We start from the raw sequence: 19783 nt of genomic DNA, 5'->3' as shown, positions 1-19783 counted from the left end.
CCTTGGAGGTTACTAATTAGAATGGCTTTGGTCTTAAGATTTACTCACTTATGTGTAATTACGTCTTGATAAGGTAAAAAGGAGAATAGGTAGAGTTCGTACCTAGCTCAGACTGCAGTAATTGATTTATAGGACAAAAAGAGAGCTACTAATACAAAGTGACGGGTGGCAAGTCTGAGAGTCACCCGACAGGTACACCATAGACTGCCCAGAGGTGACATTTAGCTGGCAGTGATTGGCCCAATATGAGCCAGACTATGAGTCTCAATGTGAGTTGGCTACGTAAGCTCAAAATGATCATGTTTAAGAAGGCAAGTCTCTAGTTCACAGATTTACTTGAAGTGTAGTGTGCCCTCTCCATCCTTCCCTTGAACCCAGGACATGATAAATAATAAAGCTGTTCATTTTCTCACAGAGCATGGCGTTTCAGGATATTAGACACTGGGTAGGTTCCTGATGGAAAAGAAACTCATGATCAGGCAAATCATAGTCACTGTTTCTCATTTTTTCCCATTTTGAATTTATTCATTGAGTTTATTCATCTACTGATCACCTATGGATCATCTATGCACATATGCATTTGGTAACATGCACAAGTACTTCCTGCTGCCAACAGTGTGCTAGGCTTTAGGAACTTACCTCCTAGTGGGAAATGATAGAAGACAAGTTAGCAAAAGTAGTAGTATATATGTGCTAAATGTTAAGAAGGAAAAACCCAATGTTGGGCTTGAGGATACAGCTCAATAATAGAATGCTGGCCGTGCACTGACAAAGTCCTGGGTTCAATTTGAAGTTAAAACAAGACAGAAAGCCATAAACCAAGCACACATGCAGAAAATTCTAAAGGAATGGTCAGTGGAGATTTTGGTTTTGGATCATGAAATAAAGTGCTCCACTCAAGTAACTCAAATGAAGAAATATTAATGAAGAGATAACTTATAGAGTAAGGGTTGAGGAAAGTAACTAGGGATGTCGAGTATACAGAGACTGCTAAGAGCAGAAAGGGGAAATCAAGGGGTGAGAAGAAGAAACTGCTGTCAGAGCCCACAGAGAGTAGGAGCTACAGAGGAAGCTTCAGCACCTCAAGTAGGGAGGAAGCAACAATTCAGCCTCTTTCTTCTCTACCTTTGGCTTCCTGTTGGTGATCCCTCCCAGAAGAACCGAATCAGGATGGCCTCAGTAGTACTAACCTCAGCATTGAAAATACATGGGGAAGAGAAAGGGAAGAATAAGGAAAAGCAGAAAAGGGAACCTGGTTAGGTTGCAGCCTGAAAAATCTTCCAGTTGATGTGGGATACTCACTAAGATTCAGGGAGGTCTCATCAGTGAAACAGGAACCCAGTGAGTACAGTGAACACAGTTTTGACACCCTCTCTCTTTGTACCAAACTTAGTGCAGCGCCCTCACCGAGAACAAAGAGACGGTACGCATGAGCAGCTTCCCTTATGATGTTTCTCATTCATCTCTTTATTATGGAGAGTGTGTGTGAAACTAGACACTCTGCCGAGTTATAGCTTGTCTCTAAAGTCTAATGCACACAGACTTACCTAGTTAGGTAGCACAGCCAAAGAGCTGACTGAGGCAAATATAACCCGCCCACGTAAACAGCTCTGTTGAAGAGCTCGAGTCTTCCTCACCCGGAGCCCCTCACATTGCGTAATTTATGGAACAACGTGCTGTGTTCACTGTTCTTTTCTTGAGACAGAATTTCAGTCCGTAGCCCCTGGATGGTCTGAAACTCACCACGTGAACCAGGCTGGTCTCAAAATCACTAGAGATCCACCTGCCTCTGCGGGAATCAATTGTGTGAGCCTCCACACCCTGCTTACTGTTCTTCTTAAAGCAAGATTAATGTAATTGTAAAAGTATATCTATAATTCAAACTCATGTTTTTCTTAATTTTCTATTTATTATCACAACATAAGCTAAAATATCTACCACAGGCCTATGAAACAAAATATCTATTGTCAGATAATTTCTATTGCTTAGAAACCATATCTTCAAAGAAAATGTTCACTATTAAGAAGATCATTACTTGAATTAAATGATCTGACTTTTAACAGCCTGTTTACTGGTTCAGACACTCTGAGCTAGTCAAGTTACTTACACTAACTACCTAAAACTGGTTTGGAGAACTGGTTTTCCACTGGTAACTGAGGTTACACCGGGTAACTAATGTCCTTCCTAATCCTTCCTACTCTGGGATGCATTCACCAGTGGAAAAACAATTCTCTCAAGGACAGATTCCAGACAAGCAGTGAAGCATTGCCGGAATATCAATGAGACTCACCATCCCCCACAGCTAAAGCTAAACTTTCCTATTCCTTTCATGATCTTGGGAATTTCCCTGATCCAAACTGCATCAGAACTAAATTTCCCTAGTGTCTATTTAATTTATTTTCTTTTGTTTTGTCCCTGTTGAATACAGAACCAGATGGTAAATCTTCTTCTTTTCTAAAGTTATGACTCTTGCCAGGTCATAAGAAATCGGTGATTAAAAACAGTAATTTTGGGGCTGGAGAGATAGTTCAGATATCCCCGGAAGGATAGCCAGAACACTGGCTGACCTTCCAGGGGACCCAGGCTGGATTCCTAGCACCCAATCATGTAGCGTACAATCACTTGTTTCAGAAGATCCAGCACCTTCTTCTGGTCTCCACAGGCACCAGACACAACATATGGTACACAGACACAGACACACACACACACACACACACACACACACACACACACACACACAGAAAAAACACATTTTAAAAAATTAGGAAAATAGTAAGTTCTTTTTTCTTACTACCTGTAGGAGAGGCCTCTGCACCCCAAGAACCTTCATGGTGTCTGCATTAGCTAGGATCTTCAAGGGGTCTGCTGTTTTGGTGACTCCTTCAATCTCCTTGTTGATCTCAGCCAAGACCTGATTAAGGAAGATGTTTTTGATGTACACGGTGAGAAACTCTCGAAGGGGACACTGTTTGGCAGGGCCAAGTCCCATGGCATGTTCAATTTCCTGAATAAATCTGGAATACAAACAAGATAAGAAGGTGGTTAAATAGAGCAGGTAAACATAAATATGACACCACACGTAACAGTATCTGTGGGCTCAGGCTGTTTCCATGGAGATAGCAAGGTCATCATTCCATCTCAATACAAGTTTCAGTTTTGGTTTTTTGTTTTTTTTTTTTTTTAAATCTTCACTAATTAAATGAAATAGAATGGAACAGAAAAGCATGGCTTCTTCTATGTGGGGTAGAGCACAATACTTTGGTTAATTCTCAAAAGAAATAAGACCAGAAGACTTAAAGGAAAACTAAGATAAACAGAAAAGAAAATTATAGCACAAGCTAAAGAGCGTACCCACAAATATTGCATATTTCTCATGGAAATTGCTTATACATAACATGTGGGACATAAAAGTTTTTTTTAATTTACAATGATGTTGAGTTTGTTGCAGATTAAGAAAGGAAAAGAATAGGAGCTGGCAGATAAAGGAGAATTTCAAATTTATGTTTAATGTTTTATTTCTTTTATTAAAAATAGTTAAGGTCTATATATATCAGAATATTGACAGCTATTCTAACTCAGAGATGACTATATATTATTGTTTGCACTTTTCTGTAGAGGTAGCCTTGCTTTCAATGGTTTGATACACACAAATTTAACCTACTACAGCTTAAATGGCATCAGCCCCCGACAATATAGTTTAAATCTTACAGAATCACTGTATAGTTAGCATCATCCATTCAGTGTAATTACATAAAGAAAATCTATGATACTAACCCTTCAGTATTCTGTGTATAAAAAACTGCTGGGCAGAACTTGAAAGACAGCTCAGTGGTTAAGAGCACTGGTTGTTTTCCCAGAGGACCTGGGTTCAGTTCCAAGCACCCATATAGCAGCTCACAACTGTCTTAAACTCCAAGATCTGACAGCCTCATATAGACACACATGCAGGTAAAACACAAATGCACATAAAATAAGAATAAGTAAATAATTAAAAACAAACAAACCAGAACTGCTGGGCATTGTGGCCAGTGACCAACCATTCCATTCCAGTCTACTGTAAGTGGCCACGTGCCGTCTATTCAGTTCATATAAGATTACCACACATGTGATTATGTTGCTTCCTTTTCACCAAGTGAAAAGGCCACGTGGCATTTTATAAAAAGCAGATATCAAAATAATTGGTCAGTACAGATAAAATACAAGAACAAAACTAAATGAGATGCCACCAAAAGTAAAATCTGAAGTGAATATAAATCATCTTATAGAAGAAATACATGATTTCAACAATTTTGACACTACCATTTCAAAATCATATGTAACCAAAATAAAACTTCTTAATATAAACCCAGAAACTGACTGTGATTAGAGGGAGGGCAAGGATGAAGAAGGATGCGTCACCAGAGCAAGCAGTATTGGGAACTCCTGGAGGTATTTTACAGCAATGGGAAAAGAAGGATAAAATGCTCACAACTGACTGAAATGTAGAAACACAAGTTTGCCAAGCACAGGAAAGATACTCATGTGATTCCACAAAGCACACAATACAAAGCAAGAAAGCACCATTCAAGCACGTTTTAATATTTCTGAAGGAAATAGCACTTCCTTTGGACTTTCAAGATTCCAGCTACTAAACACACTTCAGTTTCCTTCAGACTTCAGTTTCTTTGCTTTTCATTTCCACATGTTTACAAGTGACAGTAGAGTTTATAATGTTGTGACAGAACTTTCCAGAAGACACAAACTAATTAAGAACAGTTTGTATTGTTTTCTTACATTATAGTTTTATTGTTTCACAATGGCATGCAAGGCAAGGGCTGCTTGTAATGTTTCCCCAGAAAAGAGGAGAAAGAAAATCAAGACAAAAGACAAATAACTGGAAAACACATTTTTATCTTGTATCACAGATGTTGCCTAGAAAAACCCACAAATCTTAGAAGAAAAGTGGTGAAAGCCAGAAAAGAGCATTTAGAAAAGAGAAACACAATGTTCATTAAACATAAGAGAAAAAAAACCCACTTTCATAATAAGACAAATGAGAGGTAAAGTACCCTGACATTCTGATTTTGACCTAAGCGATAGGCCAAATTTCTCAAGTGTGAGAACATCATGTGTTAGTGTGAGTTTGGGAAGGAGGCGTCTTCACACAGCACCCATGCCAGGAAAAGAGGCACAGTACATACGGACATGTTGTTGTATTACTCAAAACTATCTATGAATTTCCTTTTCACCCAGAGACGTCACTTCTGGAGACACTTCCAAAAGTTAAGGCAGAAAATAATCTTAATGTTGATCAATTAGATGAAAATTAAAGAACTGTGGTGTACATACTGGAAAGCTGTGTGCCCCTCCCCCCTCCAGATGTGAAAGCTTTGGCTACATGGGTATGAAAAGATCCCAGGTTACAGGTTAAATTTTTTTTTTAAAAAAGGTGTGACGATCAATGTGTATTTGAACCTACATATTCTACTGTACACTTTATCATGTGTCTCACAACAGGTACCTGAAGGAGATGGGATGGAGCTGAAGTTTGGAAGTGAGAATGAGAATTTTTCAAAGATTATTTCTTGAAATGTTAAAATTATTACAAACTGAAGGGTAGCTACTAGATTAAATTAAAATCAGAAAAATTTAAAATTGCCTACATATAACATAGACTAAACTTTGCAAGTTATTTTCTAGTTAGATCATATTTAAAGTTTAATTCCTTAAGTTTTGTTGCTAAACTTATAACAAACACACTACAGATAATATTAAATAGTACCTACCATCTTACTCCATTGGTTGTGTTCTTTCCCTTCCTCCCTCTCTCTCCATTTCCATCTGCTCGTGTGTGTGTGTGTGTGTACACTGCTAGGAAGTAAAGGGGTTCTTATTACAAGAAAAATAGCGTGACCCAGGGAATTCAGAAAAAAATAAGAATTCAATATAGAGAAGAAGTCAAAGAAAACCTCATCACCTCCAAAGAGATGGAGAGGGGAAGAAGGCAGGGAAAAGGAGAGACAAAATAGTTAGCTACAGCCATAATTTTAAGATCTCACAGTTCCACACTCTGCCCTTCTGACCCGTTCTGATTGCATGGAACTTGCAGAGGAACCCAGGTGCACTCTGGTCCTGCTGGTCAGCCTCCGAAAGGAAACTGTGCTGTTTACCTTCTAAGGAGCAGATGAGAAAAACTCCTTTCACCAGAATTCCATTTGTTTTCTTTAGAGGGACTCGGGTTTTCTGAGGAAAATTATTTATATTTTCTTTTCAAAATCTTTATCATCTGAACAAACTTTTTACTAGTCAGCCTGTTCTCAGAGTGACAGAAACAATAAATTATCTACATTTTCTTTCTCTAGCCATGTATTTGTCTTTGGTGTCTCTAAAACATGAGATGGCTCCAAGCAGCACTGGCTGAGGGGCCCCCATCATTTTCAGTGAGCCGTCTCTCTTGAATACAAACCACTCATTCCCCGGAGCACGCAGCATCCATCTCCAGTGACACATCCAAGTTGATGCTGTCATTTTTAACTTAAGGGCATCCACTCAACATGTTTCCAAATCTGCTTTCAGAGCTGTGAAGGAAGGATCTTAGCAGAAAGCATAATACATGGAAGAATTAAAGAAAAATTAAGGCTATTTCCAGAGCCGTTTTTAGTCAGAAAATGGAAAGAATAGTGGTCACCAGGGTGGGAGATTGTGGGGATGTGTTTATCTAGACAGGAGAGATAAACTCTACTGTACAAGGCGGGAACTTTAGTTAATGAATGGAAAAGAAAGATGGATGGAAAGACAGATGGAACACAAGATAGAGTTAAGTAATTTTACCACAAAATATAGTAAACATGTGAATGGTAATCATACATGCTTGGGTTAGTCATTCTATATCATGTTATATGCCTTAACACACACAATTTCTTCTTTTTTCTTTCTTCTTATTTACTCTTCTCTCATATAATACATCTGAACTGCAGCCGCCCCTCCCCCCACTCCTTCCAGTTATCTCCCCACCAGATCCACTGCTCCTCCATTTCCCTTGAGAAAAGAGGCCTCCCAGGGATGCAAACCAAATGTAGCTTAACAAGATGCAATGAGGGGCCTGGAGAGATGGCTCAGTGGTTAAGAGCATTGCCTACTCTTCCAAAGGTCCTGAGTTCAATTCCCAGCAACCACATGGTGGCTCACAACCATCTGTAATGAGGTCTGGTGTCCTCTTCTGGCCTGCAGACATACACACAGACAGGATATTGTATACATAATAAATAAATAAATATCTTAAAAAGGAACAAGATGCAATGAAACTAGGCACAAACCCTCATATCAAGGCCGGATGAATCAGCCAGTAGGAGCAAAAGGATCCCAAAATCAGACTAAAGAGTCAGAAACATTCCCACTGTAAGCTAAACAACCATAGCTTGTGTGAAGAAGACCTAGTGTAGACCGAAAGGAAAAAACCAAAGTATCATTATTTGCATATGGTATACATGAGCAACCCCAAAAATTCTACCAGGGAACTCCTACAGCTGATAAACGCCTTCAATTAAGTGGCCAGTAGCCCTCCTATACACAAATGCTAACCGGGCAGAAAAAGACATCAGAGAAACAACACCCTTCCCAATAGCCACTAACATTATAAAATATCTTGAAGGGGGTAACCCAAATGAAGCAAATGAATTTCAAAGAAAGAAACTGAAGAAGGTAGAGAAGATGGACGATCTTCCATGCTCATGGATCAGTAGGATTAGCATAGTAAAAATAGTCCATTCTACCAAAAGCAATAAACAGATTCAATGCAATCTCCATCAAAATTCCAACATAATTTTTTACAGACCTCAGAAGGACAATTTTCAGTTTCATACAGAAAACCAAAAATACAGGATAAAACAATCGTGAACAACAACAACAACAGCAAAAGGAGTTTCAGATCTATCATCACTCCTGACTTCAAGCTGTACAATAGAGTTTGAATAATAAAAACTACATGGTATGGAAATAAGAACATGTAGATTAATGGAACTGAACTGAACATAAATGTTTTAAAAATGTGCATGGTAAGCTATGCTTGTTTTGGTAAAAGAAAACAAAAAAGAACTAAAGAAAGACTCCTCCTACCATCTTGAGAGGTGAACCTTGCTCAGTGTCAACTGTGACAGGAAGAACAACTTTAGGAAGTAGAGTGGTCAAAACCACACTACTCAGAGACGGTATTGCAGAGGTTGGACCAAGCTGCAATGTCTTGGACAAATAACTGAGTCGCTTGTAGCCTTACTTCTGTGCACTGTGAAGTGTGATAATAATACCATCTACTCACAGAGAATGACATGCAGTTAGTATGGCGGCTACTCTAATAGTTAGTAGTCTTTCCATAGCACAAGCTTAAGTGAGGATGGAGACTCTAAAGGGACACATTGATAATTAGATTTAGACTCTGAATTCTTCAGAAACAAAGAAAAAATAGTTCAGGGATGACTAAAGTCTCCATGTGGCCAGAAATGAAGTGGTAAGTGCTCCCTGAGTGCCTACATGGGCACAGAGCATAGCCTTGACCCTTCCCCCTGACAAGAGTTTGAACAATTAAGAGGGGAAAAAGACTTTATCTCTCATCCCCACCACTTAGGTGCCAACTGGGATCTCTTTGGTGAAAGAACATCCAATGAGGAGTCTGTCAGTTTAACCCTGCCTTCCTTCTGGGCAATGTGTTCATATCACCTTCCCCTACTCATTCACAGAGAAGCCCGAACTCAGGCTGCCATGCTCGTGAGCACATTATTAAACCGAACATCTGCTAAGGAACACTAATCCAGGTTTTATTACAGATAACCCCATGGTGAACATCTTCACTTCGGGTAAGTTATTCTAAAAACTACAAACATTTTAGGTAGCTCCTCATACTGTTTGTGGGGAAGTTTATATTTTATTTCCTGTTCTCCTGCCCGCCCCCCAATCCCTACAACACATTGACTTTTTTTTTGCCTACTAATAAGCATTTTAAAAATGGTCTGTGGAACATAAGGAGAGAGGGAGAGATAAAGGTATAGAGGAGATTCATCAAAAAGTCCAATCTTTCCATCAAGGCTCCTAATCAGTACTGTGGGAGCAAGAAAACACTGAATATTTAATAGTGTCAGAGAATCCGATTAGGGATGAAAACATTTCCAGGTTAAGCTAGAACACAATGGAACCCTGTGGATGGAGTATTATCTAATGTCCAGGAGTGCTGTCAGCTGGGGATTCCCCGGACCTATGGATGATGGGCAGGCAAACACAAACTACAGGTGCATCTGTGCAGGGAAAGAAGACAACAAGAATGAAAGGGAAGACCTGCACAGTGCTCTGTGTGGAGTTCTAATTACGGGACTTTGGAGACTGCTCTCCAAACAAGCCTCTTCAACCAAAGGTTGTAAAACAGGATAAAGTGTAAAGCAAACAAAGCAGCACATGACTCATTTTCACTGCAAGTTTACAGCATGGGTCTTTCCCCTAAATTTAGTATTGATAGTTATGTATTTGTAAATAATAAACTAGATATTTTTCATTTCATATTATCATTGAGGGGAATTTTAAAAGTCTACATACAGATTGCCTATGTTTTTTAAAACTGGTGTTTTGTTGTAGCAATTTATGTGTTCTCTAGAAGACACAAATGAGCACCCACTGTCTACATTTCACCCAATAGTTTCAATTATATGTTTTACTATGATGTGATTCCTATCTAGGAACTAAATTTTATAAACTAAATTTTACTCAAGCATCCTAAGCCCCTTGCTCAGACTAGCCTCCTTATCACAAATTATATTTATTGCAAAGTATCATTTTCGCTTCCATTAAAGTTCAGAACTGTGGCTGGTACCAGCCTGACATACCAGCAAGCACAGGATCTACACCTGCTGTAGACGCTGCACTGAAAGAAATGACCTTTATGTGAATGAAAATAGAGGCTAGAAGTACACTTATTAGGACACAGTCCATTAAAAATCCTAACTGTGCTTGATTTGTCTGCGAAAAAGAAACCACCCTAGAATCCATTGGAGTCAAGGACTCTCTCCCCAGACATGAGTTCATCCTTGTATAAAGAACCGAGAACAGTTAGTTATACACAGACAGATGAAACTTGGATTCTAATCCAACTAAGGCCATGAGAAGCGCCAGAAACAACTTGGTCTGCACAAAGAGGCCATGCAACACATGTGGCTTCTTTAAGGCATGTTTCATATTTATTTGATACTTCTCACGTTGACATTTAAAGTTGAGCAAAGCAGAAGACAACTTCGGCGAAGGAGTGAAGAAGCCTCAGCAGAATTGATTTGAGATATAGGCAACTTGTATTAATCTGGTTTGAAAAACGATGGTTTAGAAATGATTTACAAGGGGCTCATTCAGAAACAGCAGCAACAGGCATATTGAAGACCATAAGTCAGTGGAACATGAAAACTGAAGAAAAATCCATAAAGGTTAATGCACATCGGAGCACATTTGCCTCTTAATTCATGGCAGTGAACCACTGGCACATCGGGGAGAGGCTTACCCTCAGCAGTCTGTAATTGCTCATGCTGAGTCCAACTACGATCTGTGCCTTTGTATATAAAGATTTTCTGGGGGGAAAGTACAAAATAAGCTCATCACCACAGAGTCCAATCGTGTCCTCAGCTCGTGCCTCTAGGAGACAATTTGCCGAACTAATGAAATCAGAAGGGGTTTGGGTGCTCTTATTTGTAATGAGTGAGATTCATGCCTGGGACTTGAGGAGAAACGAGGTAAAAATCATTAAGTAATGAGAGAAAAGAATATTACCTATGAAATTTGGACTCTGCCGGCTTACAAACAAATTTAACTTTCAAAAGTCTTGCCGTGGGTGTGTTGCAAATGACTTGAGACTATGTTTAAGTGCTCCCGACAGACTAAAAAGCACTTTAAGAAAAATGAAGTAAGCCTCTTTAAATGACAGCTGTTAAAACTTTTAAGCATATAATTTAGAAATTGAAGTGAGAGTTAAACTCTAACCCTTAATATAAAACAATCTTTCTGTAACCCCTCAAGATGCAAATAAATAAAGTCAATAATATGGGCTATTGAACCAAGCTCAAAGGCAAGATGATAATTTTTCTATTCTGTTAGGGTTGAATTCTGTTTTATTGCTTCAACTTACTTTACTTGCAGTTAAATACCCTTTTATGTTATCATATAAAAGATTAAGCTGTCAAAAATTTCCAAGAAAGTTTTAGGAGACGAAGCCTACTGCATGGCCTGGAAACGGCAGCATAGCTAATGTACTCTCTTCTGGGGCTGGAGATCCATAAGGCCTTCAGATACTCTAATGCAAATGCAGGGGGATAGGGCCCACATTGTTCCTGTTGCTACATCAATAGGAGTGGCATTAATAACCACTCATGGTCACAGAGCTCTTACCATATCTTGCTCAAAGAGCTTTAGAAAGATCCATCAATAAAAATTTCTAAGGCATCCTAAGAGGCTTGCGCTGTATCATGTCCATTTTACAGAGGATGTCAATGAGATGCCACACACAGAAATGCTGTGTGGCATCACCAAGCTTTGGGTCACACAGTCCTTAAGATGTAGCAAAGTAGAACACATGCACAACTATTTGGAAGCAGAATGACACACTGAGATACTTTCTCAAGGTCAAATAGCTGGTAAGTGATGGGGCTAAAATTTGATGTTGGCTCCAGAGAGACCATGCCAGACTTAAGCCTATTCTAACACACTCTCTTTTGTTTGTTTGTTTGTTTGTTTTGAGACTGGGTTTCTCTGTGCATCCTTAGCTGTCCTGGGACTCACTCTGTATACAAGGCTGGCCTTGAATTCAGAATTCTCCCTACCTTTGCCTTCCCCAGTCTGAATTAAAGGCATGCACTCAGACCTTTAATAAGATAAGTAAATATTATTTTCACTTTGTACTATTAGTCTCTGACTTCCATTTTCAATACCTGGGTAGTTTCAAATGGAAATCCCAATGACGTCGCACCTAGAACTCTTCACTGCTGAGTTCCCATTGTTTTCCAGTTCTTGTCTGTAATCTCCATATTTATATTATTATTACCACAATAACCCTGGGTCAAGATGATTAAAAATCATCTATCACTTACACCTAACCTTGTTATTCCTGCAAGAAACCTCCAAATTTAGAGACACGTTTTCTGTTTAATGTTCACGTATGCTCATTTGGCCACCACCTTGTATTTGGCAATATATGTAGAGTGTGCATGCTATGCTCCCCATGACTGTAGGTGCTAATGCAAGCACAGCGAGAGAATCAGGCTCCGCGGGTTCCATTTACACATCGTTTGTCGTGGATGGAGCTAACTAGTTCAAGGCTGGAGCCCAGGCAGACATTCCTGTGTCTCCATTACTAACATTCACAATTCAATTCAGGTCCTAATTAAATGAGGTGATGCAGATAAATGGCGAGAAGTTAATATAAGATTCCCTGTTACAATCTCCTAGCTCATTTTCCTATTTTTCTAAACCTTGCTGCACAGGCCTGGCCATTTACCTGAGCAACTCCTGCCACTGTTTTCTTGAATGCTACATACACAGTCCAAGCTTAGGTATCACTTCTCCATTGTGTCTATGTTGACCGTCCTGTTCCCCACGACACCTACATAACACCCCTGGTGAGGAACCTGCACCCCACCAGGTAGAACATCCTGCAAAGAAGAGTATTCCTATTTACTGAGGGTAGTCTGGTACTCAGGAGGTATATACCCTGCGTGTAACCTGCACAAAAGTAAACCTAGTGCCTTTTCTCACTCAGCATTTCTAGTGCGCCTTGAGTGCACTACTGTGGCGAAGCAGCTAGACTGGAGTTTACAAAACTGTCATTTGTTTCACTGGAGCCTTTGGTATAGGACCAATTCCAAGCATGGGATTTCCCCTGACCTCTAAATTACTTGACGTCAGTCATCACGTAACTATTTTCTTCCTTCACAGCATTGGTCATTTGTCCACCTATCCTCTCCTCGCTGATAACACAAACACACCCCTTCAGAGCCGAAACTGTGCTCCACACCTCTGAAACAGACACGAAGCATTCAAATTAATTAAGTAGTGCACGGAATTAATAAATATTCAAATAAATAATAGTACTGTATTATTATTATAGCTTACATAGTCTTGGTCATTAAGGTCCATGACTTTTTAAAGTGCTCACTATCCATGGGTTGTTTTAATGTTCTGGTTTATAGATAAAAATGGTTAGGTAAGCAAGGTGATAAAAGAATTGAGTTGGTGCATGAGGGCAGGAGGTTGTAAAACTGATGATGCACGCATTATGTTAAATGTTTCAAAATGAGGCACTTAAAGACAAATTATCAGCATATTAAAACCCAGAACTAAGCATATGCTTGCTCTCTCTTATGAAGCTCCGAGAATCTGGATTAACCTGAACATCACTCAGGTACCAGTAATAGAAATCAAACAGCTGAAATTTGTCATGTGCCAAAAAAAAAAAAAAAGTTGCGACAAGGCTGTTGCACACATGAATTCAGAACTGTGACTGAATGTTCAAGACATACATGAGATCAAACCACTCAAAATTCTATCATGGGTGAGGCAGGGGTACATAAAGTGCCATCCCTAGCTCCCCAAAGAGCTACTAGCAATAGACGGCTGCTGGTGGGGAAGGAGGTAGTTCTCATCGGATGTAGCTCCAAAGGCAGCTCATGCTCTAGTGGTCATCTCTATACCCATGCACATACTGCGGCCACGCACATACTGCGGCCACGCACATACTGCGCCCACGCACATACTGCGCCCATGCACATACTGGCATCACGAAGTGGGTATAGTGAGTAAAGAAAAGAGCAAGTGAAGCTGGGAAGGAAGAGTGGTAAGAGGAGATGGGAGCAGTTGAAGGGAGGGAATGGGGGATCAAAATAAAATATATACAGGTTTGAAATTCTCAAGAAATTTAAAATTAAAAATTATACAATATATGCTGGATGAGACAGGCAGGCTACTTGGCTCTCTTTCAGCATTCCTCACCAGGATAGATTTTGTTATGCTTAGTAAATAAACGCTTTGGAAAGCTCGGTTTGAATTTTCTCAAATGAACCTATTTGGCAGCTAACCTTGTTCCATGATTTTAGCTTAGATTATGTTTTACGAATCTATGTTCATTATTACTTGATTAATTGCCAACCTGAGGGTGCAGCAATCTAAGAGAGAAGTACCTGCAAAATAATGTGTGATCCCCAGCAAACAATTATGGCATGGGCCCAAGACATAGTACTGAATGAGTCCAGAGCCTTAAACTCATATATATTTATCATATTTTACTTGCATATTTGATTTTTAATTCACCCATGATCTTCTTCTCATCGCACTATACCACATGCATTTTCTAGGACAATATGTTTAAAGAGGCATTGTGCATAACTTCTCAAAAAAACTGTGATTGTACAGTGGTTCAAAACCTTTAGTCTTGCTCCTGTGAGTCCTTTCCTGCTTGGAAAAAGACAACATTTTCTAGAATCACTTGTAGCCGGGCATTATTATTATCTCAGGGTTTCAACACAACAAAACAGCCTGTACAATATTTATCTAGGATGAAAATGAACTAAGCTGAGTATTTTAAAGCCGTTTTATCCAGTGTCCCATCACTATCCTGTCCAGTTCAGAGGCACCAGAGAGCTCTTGCTTTGTAGACAGTTTCATAAATGTGTCTGTTATTAGCCAGGATCCAAAGACTTTACGATTCCTGTAAGTTCTCACAGTAATGCTAACTCAGATTTTAAAATTCTGCTCACAAAACCGAGGTATAGAAAAGTACAAATTATCACACTTGCACATAACCAGAAAAAGGAGGGTCCCTTGCCTGTCTGAGAATCTGCAGGTAGCTATGCACTAATAAGCCGAGTTTCAAAAACAAACAAACAAAAAATGCAAGATCTTATAAAAAGAATTTGATGGCAATATTATCAGTTTTCACAGAACCAAAACTATCCCGTATTAATATGGTGACAAATAACTAAAGCACACAAGAGAAACACAGCTATGCAGCGGTGGTGTCTACAACCAGGTGACTGTGCATTGGCTTGCACGTCTGGGCTGAGTGCTGCTACTAACGGGAACTGAATACGTAAGAGACAGCAACCCTTACAGAAATTGTTTTAACAAAAAAAATTCAATATCACACTTGATTGCATCTGAGAAACAATTATCTGTTTTCAAAGGAATGGGGAAAGTTTGGGGAATACATGCTTTATCATAAGATAAATACAAAGTCTATCTTGATGTGAAAAATTATTTAAAAACAACTTTGTCTCATAAGAAATTTGTGAAATAATTTATAGTAATTATATGGACAAAGACTTTACCCTTGATACAATTTATTTATCATATTAATAGTAAACATAAAACTTCACTTTTTCAGACAGGCGAAAAATTACAGCCACAGGCATGGTAGACAAAAGCTTGAAAGAATTCCTCATTCACCATCCATGAACTCAGCTTGCTGACAATGCATTCATACTTGTTAATACCATTAAATGTTTTTTTTTGCCATTTCTAGTATTTATTTATTTTTAATTGTTTTCATTGAGCAAAATATGTTTCTCCACTCTCCTCCCTTCCTCTTCCTTCTACCCTCTCTTATAGTCTCCATGCTCCCAATTTACTCAGGAGATCTTGTCTTTTTCTACTTCCCATGTAGATTAGATTCATGTATGTCTCTCTTAGGGTCCTCATTGTTTTCTAGGTTCTCTGGGATTGTGAATTGTAGGCGTGTTTTCCTTTGTTTAATGTCTAAAAGTCTCTTATGAGTGAGTGTATGTGATATTTGTCTTTCTGGATCTAGGTTACCTCACTCAATATGATGTTTCCTAGATTTATTCATTTGCCTGCAAATTTCAAGATGCCATTATTTTTTTTTCCACTGTGTACGTACTTCATTGTGTAAATTCTTTATTCATTCTTTGGTCAAGGGGCATTTAGGCTGTTTCCAGGTTCTGGCCATGACAAATAATGGTAATATGAACATAGCTGAGCACATGTTTGAAGACGGACGCTTAAAAGAAATCCCACAGTAGCTCAGAATTGAGCATAATAGAGGGTTATTTATTTAGGGGTAGAGTCACAGATCACAGTCCTCTGCTGGAATGGGGAACAGTAACCAAATCCCACAGCCCGAAGACAGGTTGGACACGCGTGCTTTACAATGGCATTTATAGTATAAGAGGCCACGCCCAAATGGGCAGGTAACTTAAAGGCTACTGGCAGTAGGAATTCCTACAGCACATGTCCTTGTGGTATTACTGAGCATTCTCTGGGTATATACCCAAAAGTGGTGTTGCTGAGTCTTGAGGAAAGTTGTTTCCTAATTTTCTGAGAAACCGCCATACTGATATCCAAAGAGGCTGGACCAGCTTGCACTCCCACCAGCAATGGAGGAGTGTTCCCTTTTCCCACAAACTCTCCAGCATAAGCTGCCATCAGTGTTTTTGATCTTGGCCATTCTTACAGGTGTAAGATGGAATCTCAGAGTTGTTTTGATTTGCATTTCCCTGATGGCTAAGGATGTTCAGCATTTCCTTAAGTGTCTTTCAGCCATTTTAGATTCCTCTGTTGAGATTTGTGTCACTGCCACAAACATGCTTTGTTTCAAAACTGATACAATAGGCTGTTCTTGGGCAAGAAGTAGTTGACACATCTTTCTCTTTTTAAAGGATACATCAGTATTCATTTCATCAATTAAGAAAAAATCTTGGAAATAATCACTCATGGTATAGACCCTGGCAACAATTGTGAGCTGGAAGGCAGAACTCCTCAACATCTAACTAATTCAAATATTTGCTGATTATGACTATATTGTATTCTAGGAGCTGGTGATGCCAGGTCCTTCAAAGCAGGGCGAAGCTATTATCTTCCATACATACAATTTACCAGTGCTTGCTGTAGACTTTAACAAAACTCTCTCTTATTCTGCTTTAGCGCTATTTTGACAATGATAATCATTTCCACTTTACAAATGACAAGCCTGCAGTTCAAATAAGTAATTTTCTGGAGTTCACAAGATTATCAAGCTTTAAGATTATATCTTGAACCCAGTTCCAGCTTCCAAGTAGCCTATAATTCTTTCTTCTTTACCACATGCTAAACATGATATACACAGAAAGAAATATAGAGGACTATAATATAATACTTGGTCCCCAATTCAGTTCTCTTGGAAAAATCCTCCAATAATAAAAACTATGAAATGATATTTTTCATAAGTTACAGATATTTTGACATTAAATTTTTGAACTACTAAATTCTTGGTGGTCTGCTGCACAAACTTTGTTGGACAAAGGGCAAGATCCATGCACAAGGCACAGTGTGTCAAGGTCGTGGACCCTGGCACCCATTTCTATAGCAAAGATCCAAGGACAGGCACAGCGTGACAACACCACTGTGCACAGGCCTGGAAGTGTGAGAGATGAGGGCATCACCAAAGTTCCAGCCTCTCTAGGACAAGCAAAGAATCTGCACGTTTGCTTCAGCTCAACGTTGAATTTTCCAATGACAGGCGCAAAAGAGTAATTAGAATATGTGGGTTTCTCTTTAACCTGGCCGACCATTTCCCCTAACAGCACAATTACCCTGCTAATGAGATTAAATTTGGTTTAACTAGAGGATTATTTCACTGCAGAGCCCCCACTGACTCTGATTCCCACAGGATCCATAGCTCTGTTGATGCACCCACCTAACATTCATTTAGTATAATGAAAGCCAGACATAAGAACTGGGCCTGCACAGTAGTAAAAAAACACAAGGGCTTTTGTTTATATTGAAAAAGAGCCTCATTTAGTCAATCTGAATCTTCCTAATACCCAGTGAAATATTTATTAATGAGTATCAGCACAGCCAGCCAGGGAGCCTTATTTGCATTAATTTAAACCATAAATAATTGAAGGGAGATTTCATTCCTTAAGTCAGGGTTTCAGAAAAATCCTCAGCACGCTGAATAAAAGAGGCCATTAGTGAGATGAAATGTATCAGAAGTTGAGGGTGGTATATGTTTTGCCCAATCTTAGACTATGTGCATCATTTCTCAATTATACATAATTCATTATCCTGCTCTGTTCACCTTAGTAGAGGGGACAGAATGAGACACTTATTTTCCCCCCCAGGTCAGAGTTTTAAGGAGCCTGTAGTAGGCAATGACATCCATCAGGCTGGACCAAAAATTGGTTGTGAAATTCAAGTGCACCATTATCTCATTTACCGTGAAGCATGATCAGACACCATAAAGCAGACAGGACACCTGCTCTTTGAGGGTTTAGACTCAAGGCGTGCTAAATTGAAACAATTAAAATAAAATTAAAATTGGTTCTAAACAATATGGGAGTATAAGAGAAAAGGGGAGTGAGAAGAACATGTGAATGTAACAGGAAATACTGTAATATACTACAGCTAACCAGGACAAATTGCCATGTGCTAAATATGTACAAGTTTAAAAATCATACACATTTATTTTACACACATATGGTAGTCTGCTAGATTATAACTTTAAAAAAATCATTACTGTGGGCTGTAATGAAGGAAACATATCCCTGCCTCATTGACCCAGAGAGAAAAGAAATGAGAATTACACAGGACAAAGACTCAGTGGTCTGGACTGCTCTCTATTCATGAGTACATGTCATGGCCCTCTGGTCACTAGGTTCTTTGAGGGAAGGGTGTAGGTTCGATTCATTAATGTGTTTCCCAATGGGCCAAGCACTATTCATCCGCAGATGCTCACGACAAGCCTCCTGCTTAAAGTGAGAAGTTACGCTAGCCCTGAAAATGGCCATGGTGGAAAGCAACTACTTAGAATTAGGCTTAGATACACATATGTAAGGAAAATACACATTTATTTGTTGTTGTGTAGTTTTTTTATTTTATACTTGTATCGCTGTATTCATCTTAGATCTAGAATCTAAATTTATTTGTTCAAGCTCTGATTAATTCATATTTCTGAAACAGATTTTTGCCTCATATTAGCTGGGTTTGCAGTAGTGTAGAAGTGGAATGGACTTATTGATTATTCATAAAGAGCAAATATAATGTGTCCAGCCAACAACAGAACAGTAATCGGGGGATGAATAACATCTCTTTCACAGCCAGTGAGAAGAAAATCACGTCCCCAATGTTTCCGTGCCCCATAGGAGCTCACCACCCCCCTTGGGTACCTCAGGAATAAACAGTTTTGTTAAGAAAACAGTGGTAAGTAAAAGGAGACCTGTCCTCATGCCCTCAAGTCACCTTAGCCACCATGACATGCCTCTTCATTTGCCCTCGCCATGCTAACATGTCTGTTATGTGTCATGTAGGCTGTGATTATTGGCCAGTTGCCATGCAACAATCCTTTCACTCAGCCGGAATAAGATAGGCTTAATCAACTTCAACAGCATGCCTGAGCCATTCTTTTCTCCATGATAATTTATGGATGTTAAAATTCTGGAAGGGAACAAAAGCAGGAGATGATTTTAAAATTTTCATATGTTGCTCTTAGATGTGAGGAGGTCTGCATGACTGACGTTTTGTACTACTGTTATTAGAGAACAGAAGATGCTTGCCTGTAACGCCCTAACACTGGGCAAAAGGTATAATGTGGTGTCACACTCAGTCACCCGGCTCAGCTAAACTCTGAAAGCAATGACCAGGGGATTTTTATGAAATGTTTCCATGAATGAGCTTTTTTTTGGATATCATTGGCAACAACAGAAAGGAAACTTTATCAACAGAGACCTAAGAAGCCAGTGCAGGAACATGGCGCTAAATGACAGAAACTCCCTGCCGTGCTGTGAGGACAACAGCAAGG

At 39.2% G+C, this 19783-nt stretch overlaps 1 protein-coding gene across 2 annotated transcripts in view; it reads right to left on the bottom strand.

Moving 5' to 3' along the window:
* Exoc4 (exocyst complex component 4) overlaps positions 1-19783 on the bottom strand; it is a 699662-nt gene that overhangs the window by 221005 nt on the left and 458874 nt on the right. For both annotated transcript variants that reach the window (XM_087901868.1, XM_087901869.1), the window contains one exon: positions 2795-3014. In XM_087901868.1, coding sequence (XP_087757994.1) covers positions 2795-3014 — 220 coding nt within the window. The remainder of the gene's footprint in view (positions 1-2794; positions 3015-19783) is intronic.

Source organism: Myodes glareolus, chromosome 25 (assembly GCF_982192425.1).
Source record: "Myodes glareolus chromosome 25, mMyoGla1.1, whole genome shotgun sequence".
NCBI lineage: Eukaryota > Metazoa > Chordata > Mammalia > Rodentia > Cricetidae > Myodes > Myodes glareolus.
Note: the sequence above shows the minus strand (reverse complement) of the source record. Positions and strands in the feature narration are given on the sequence as shown.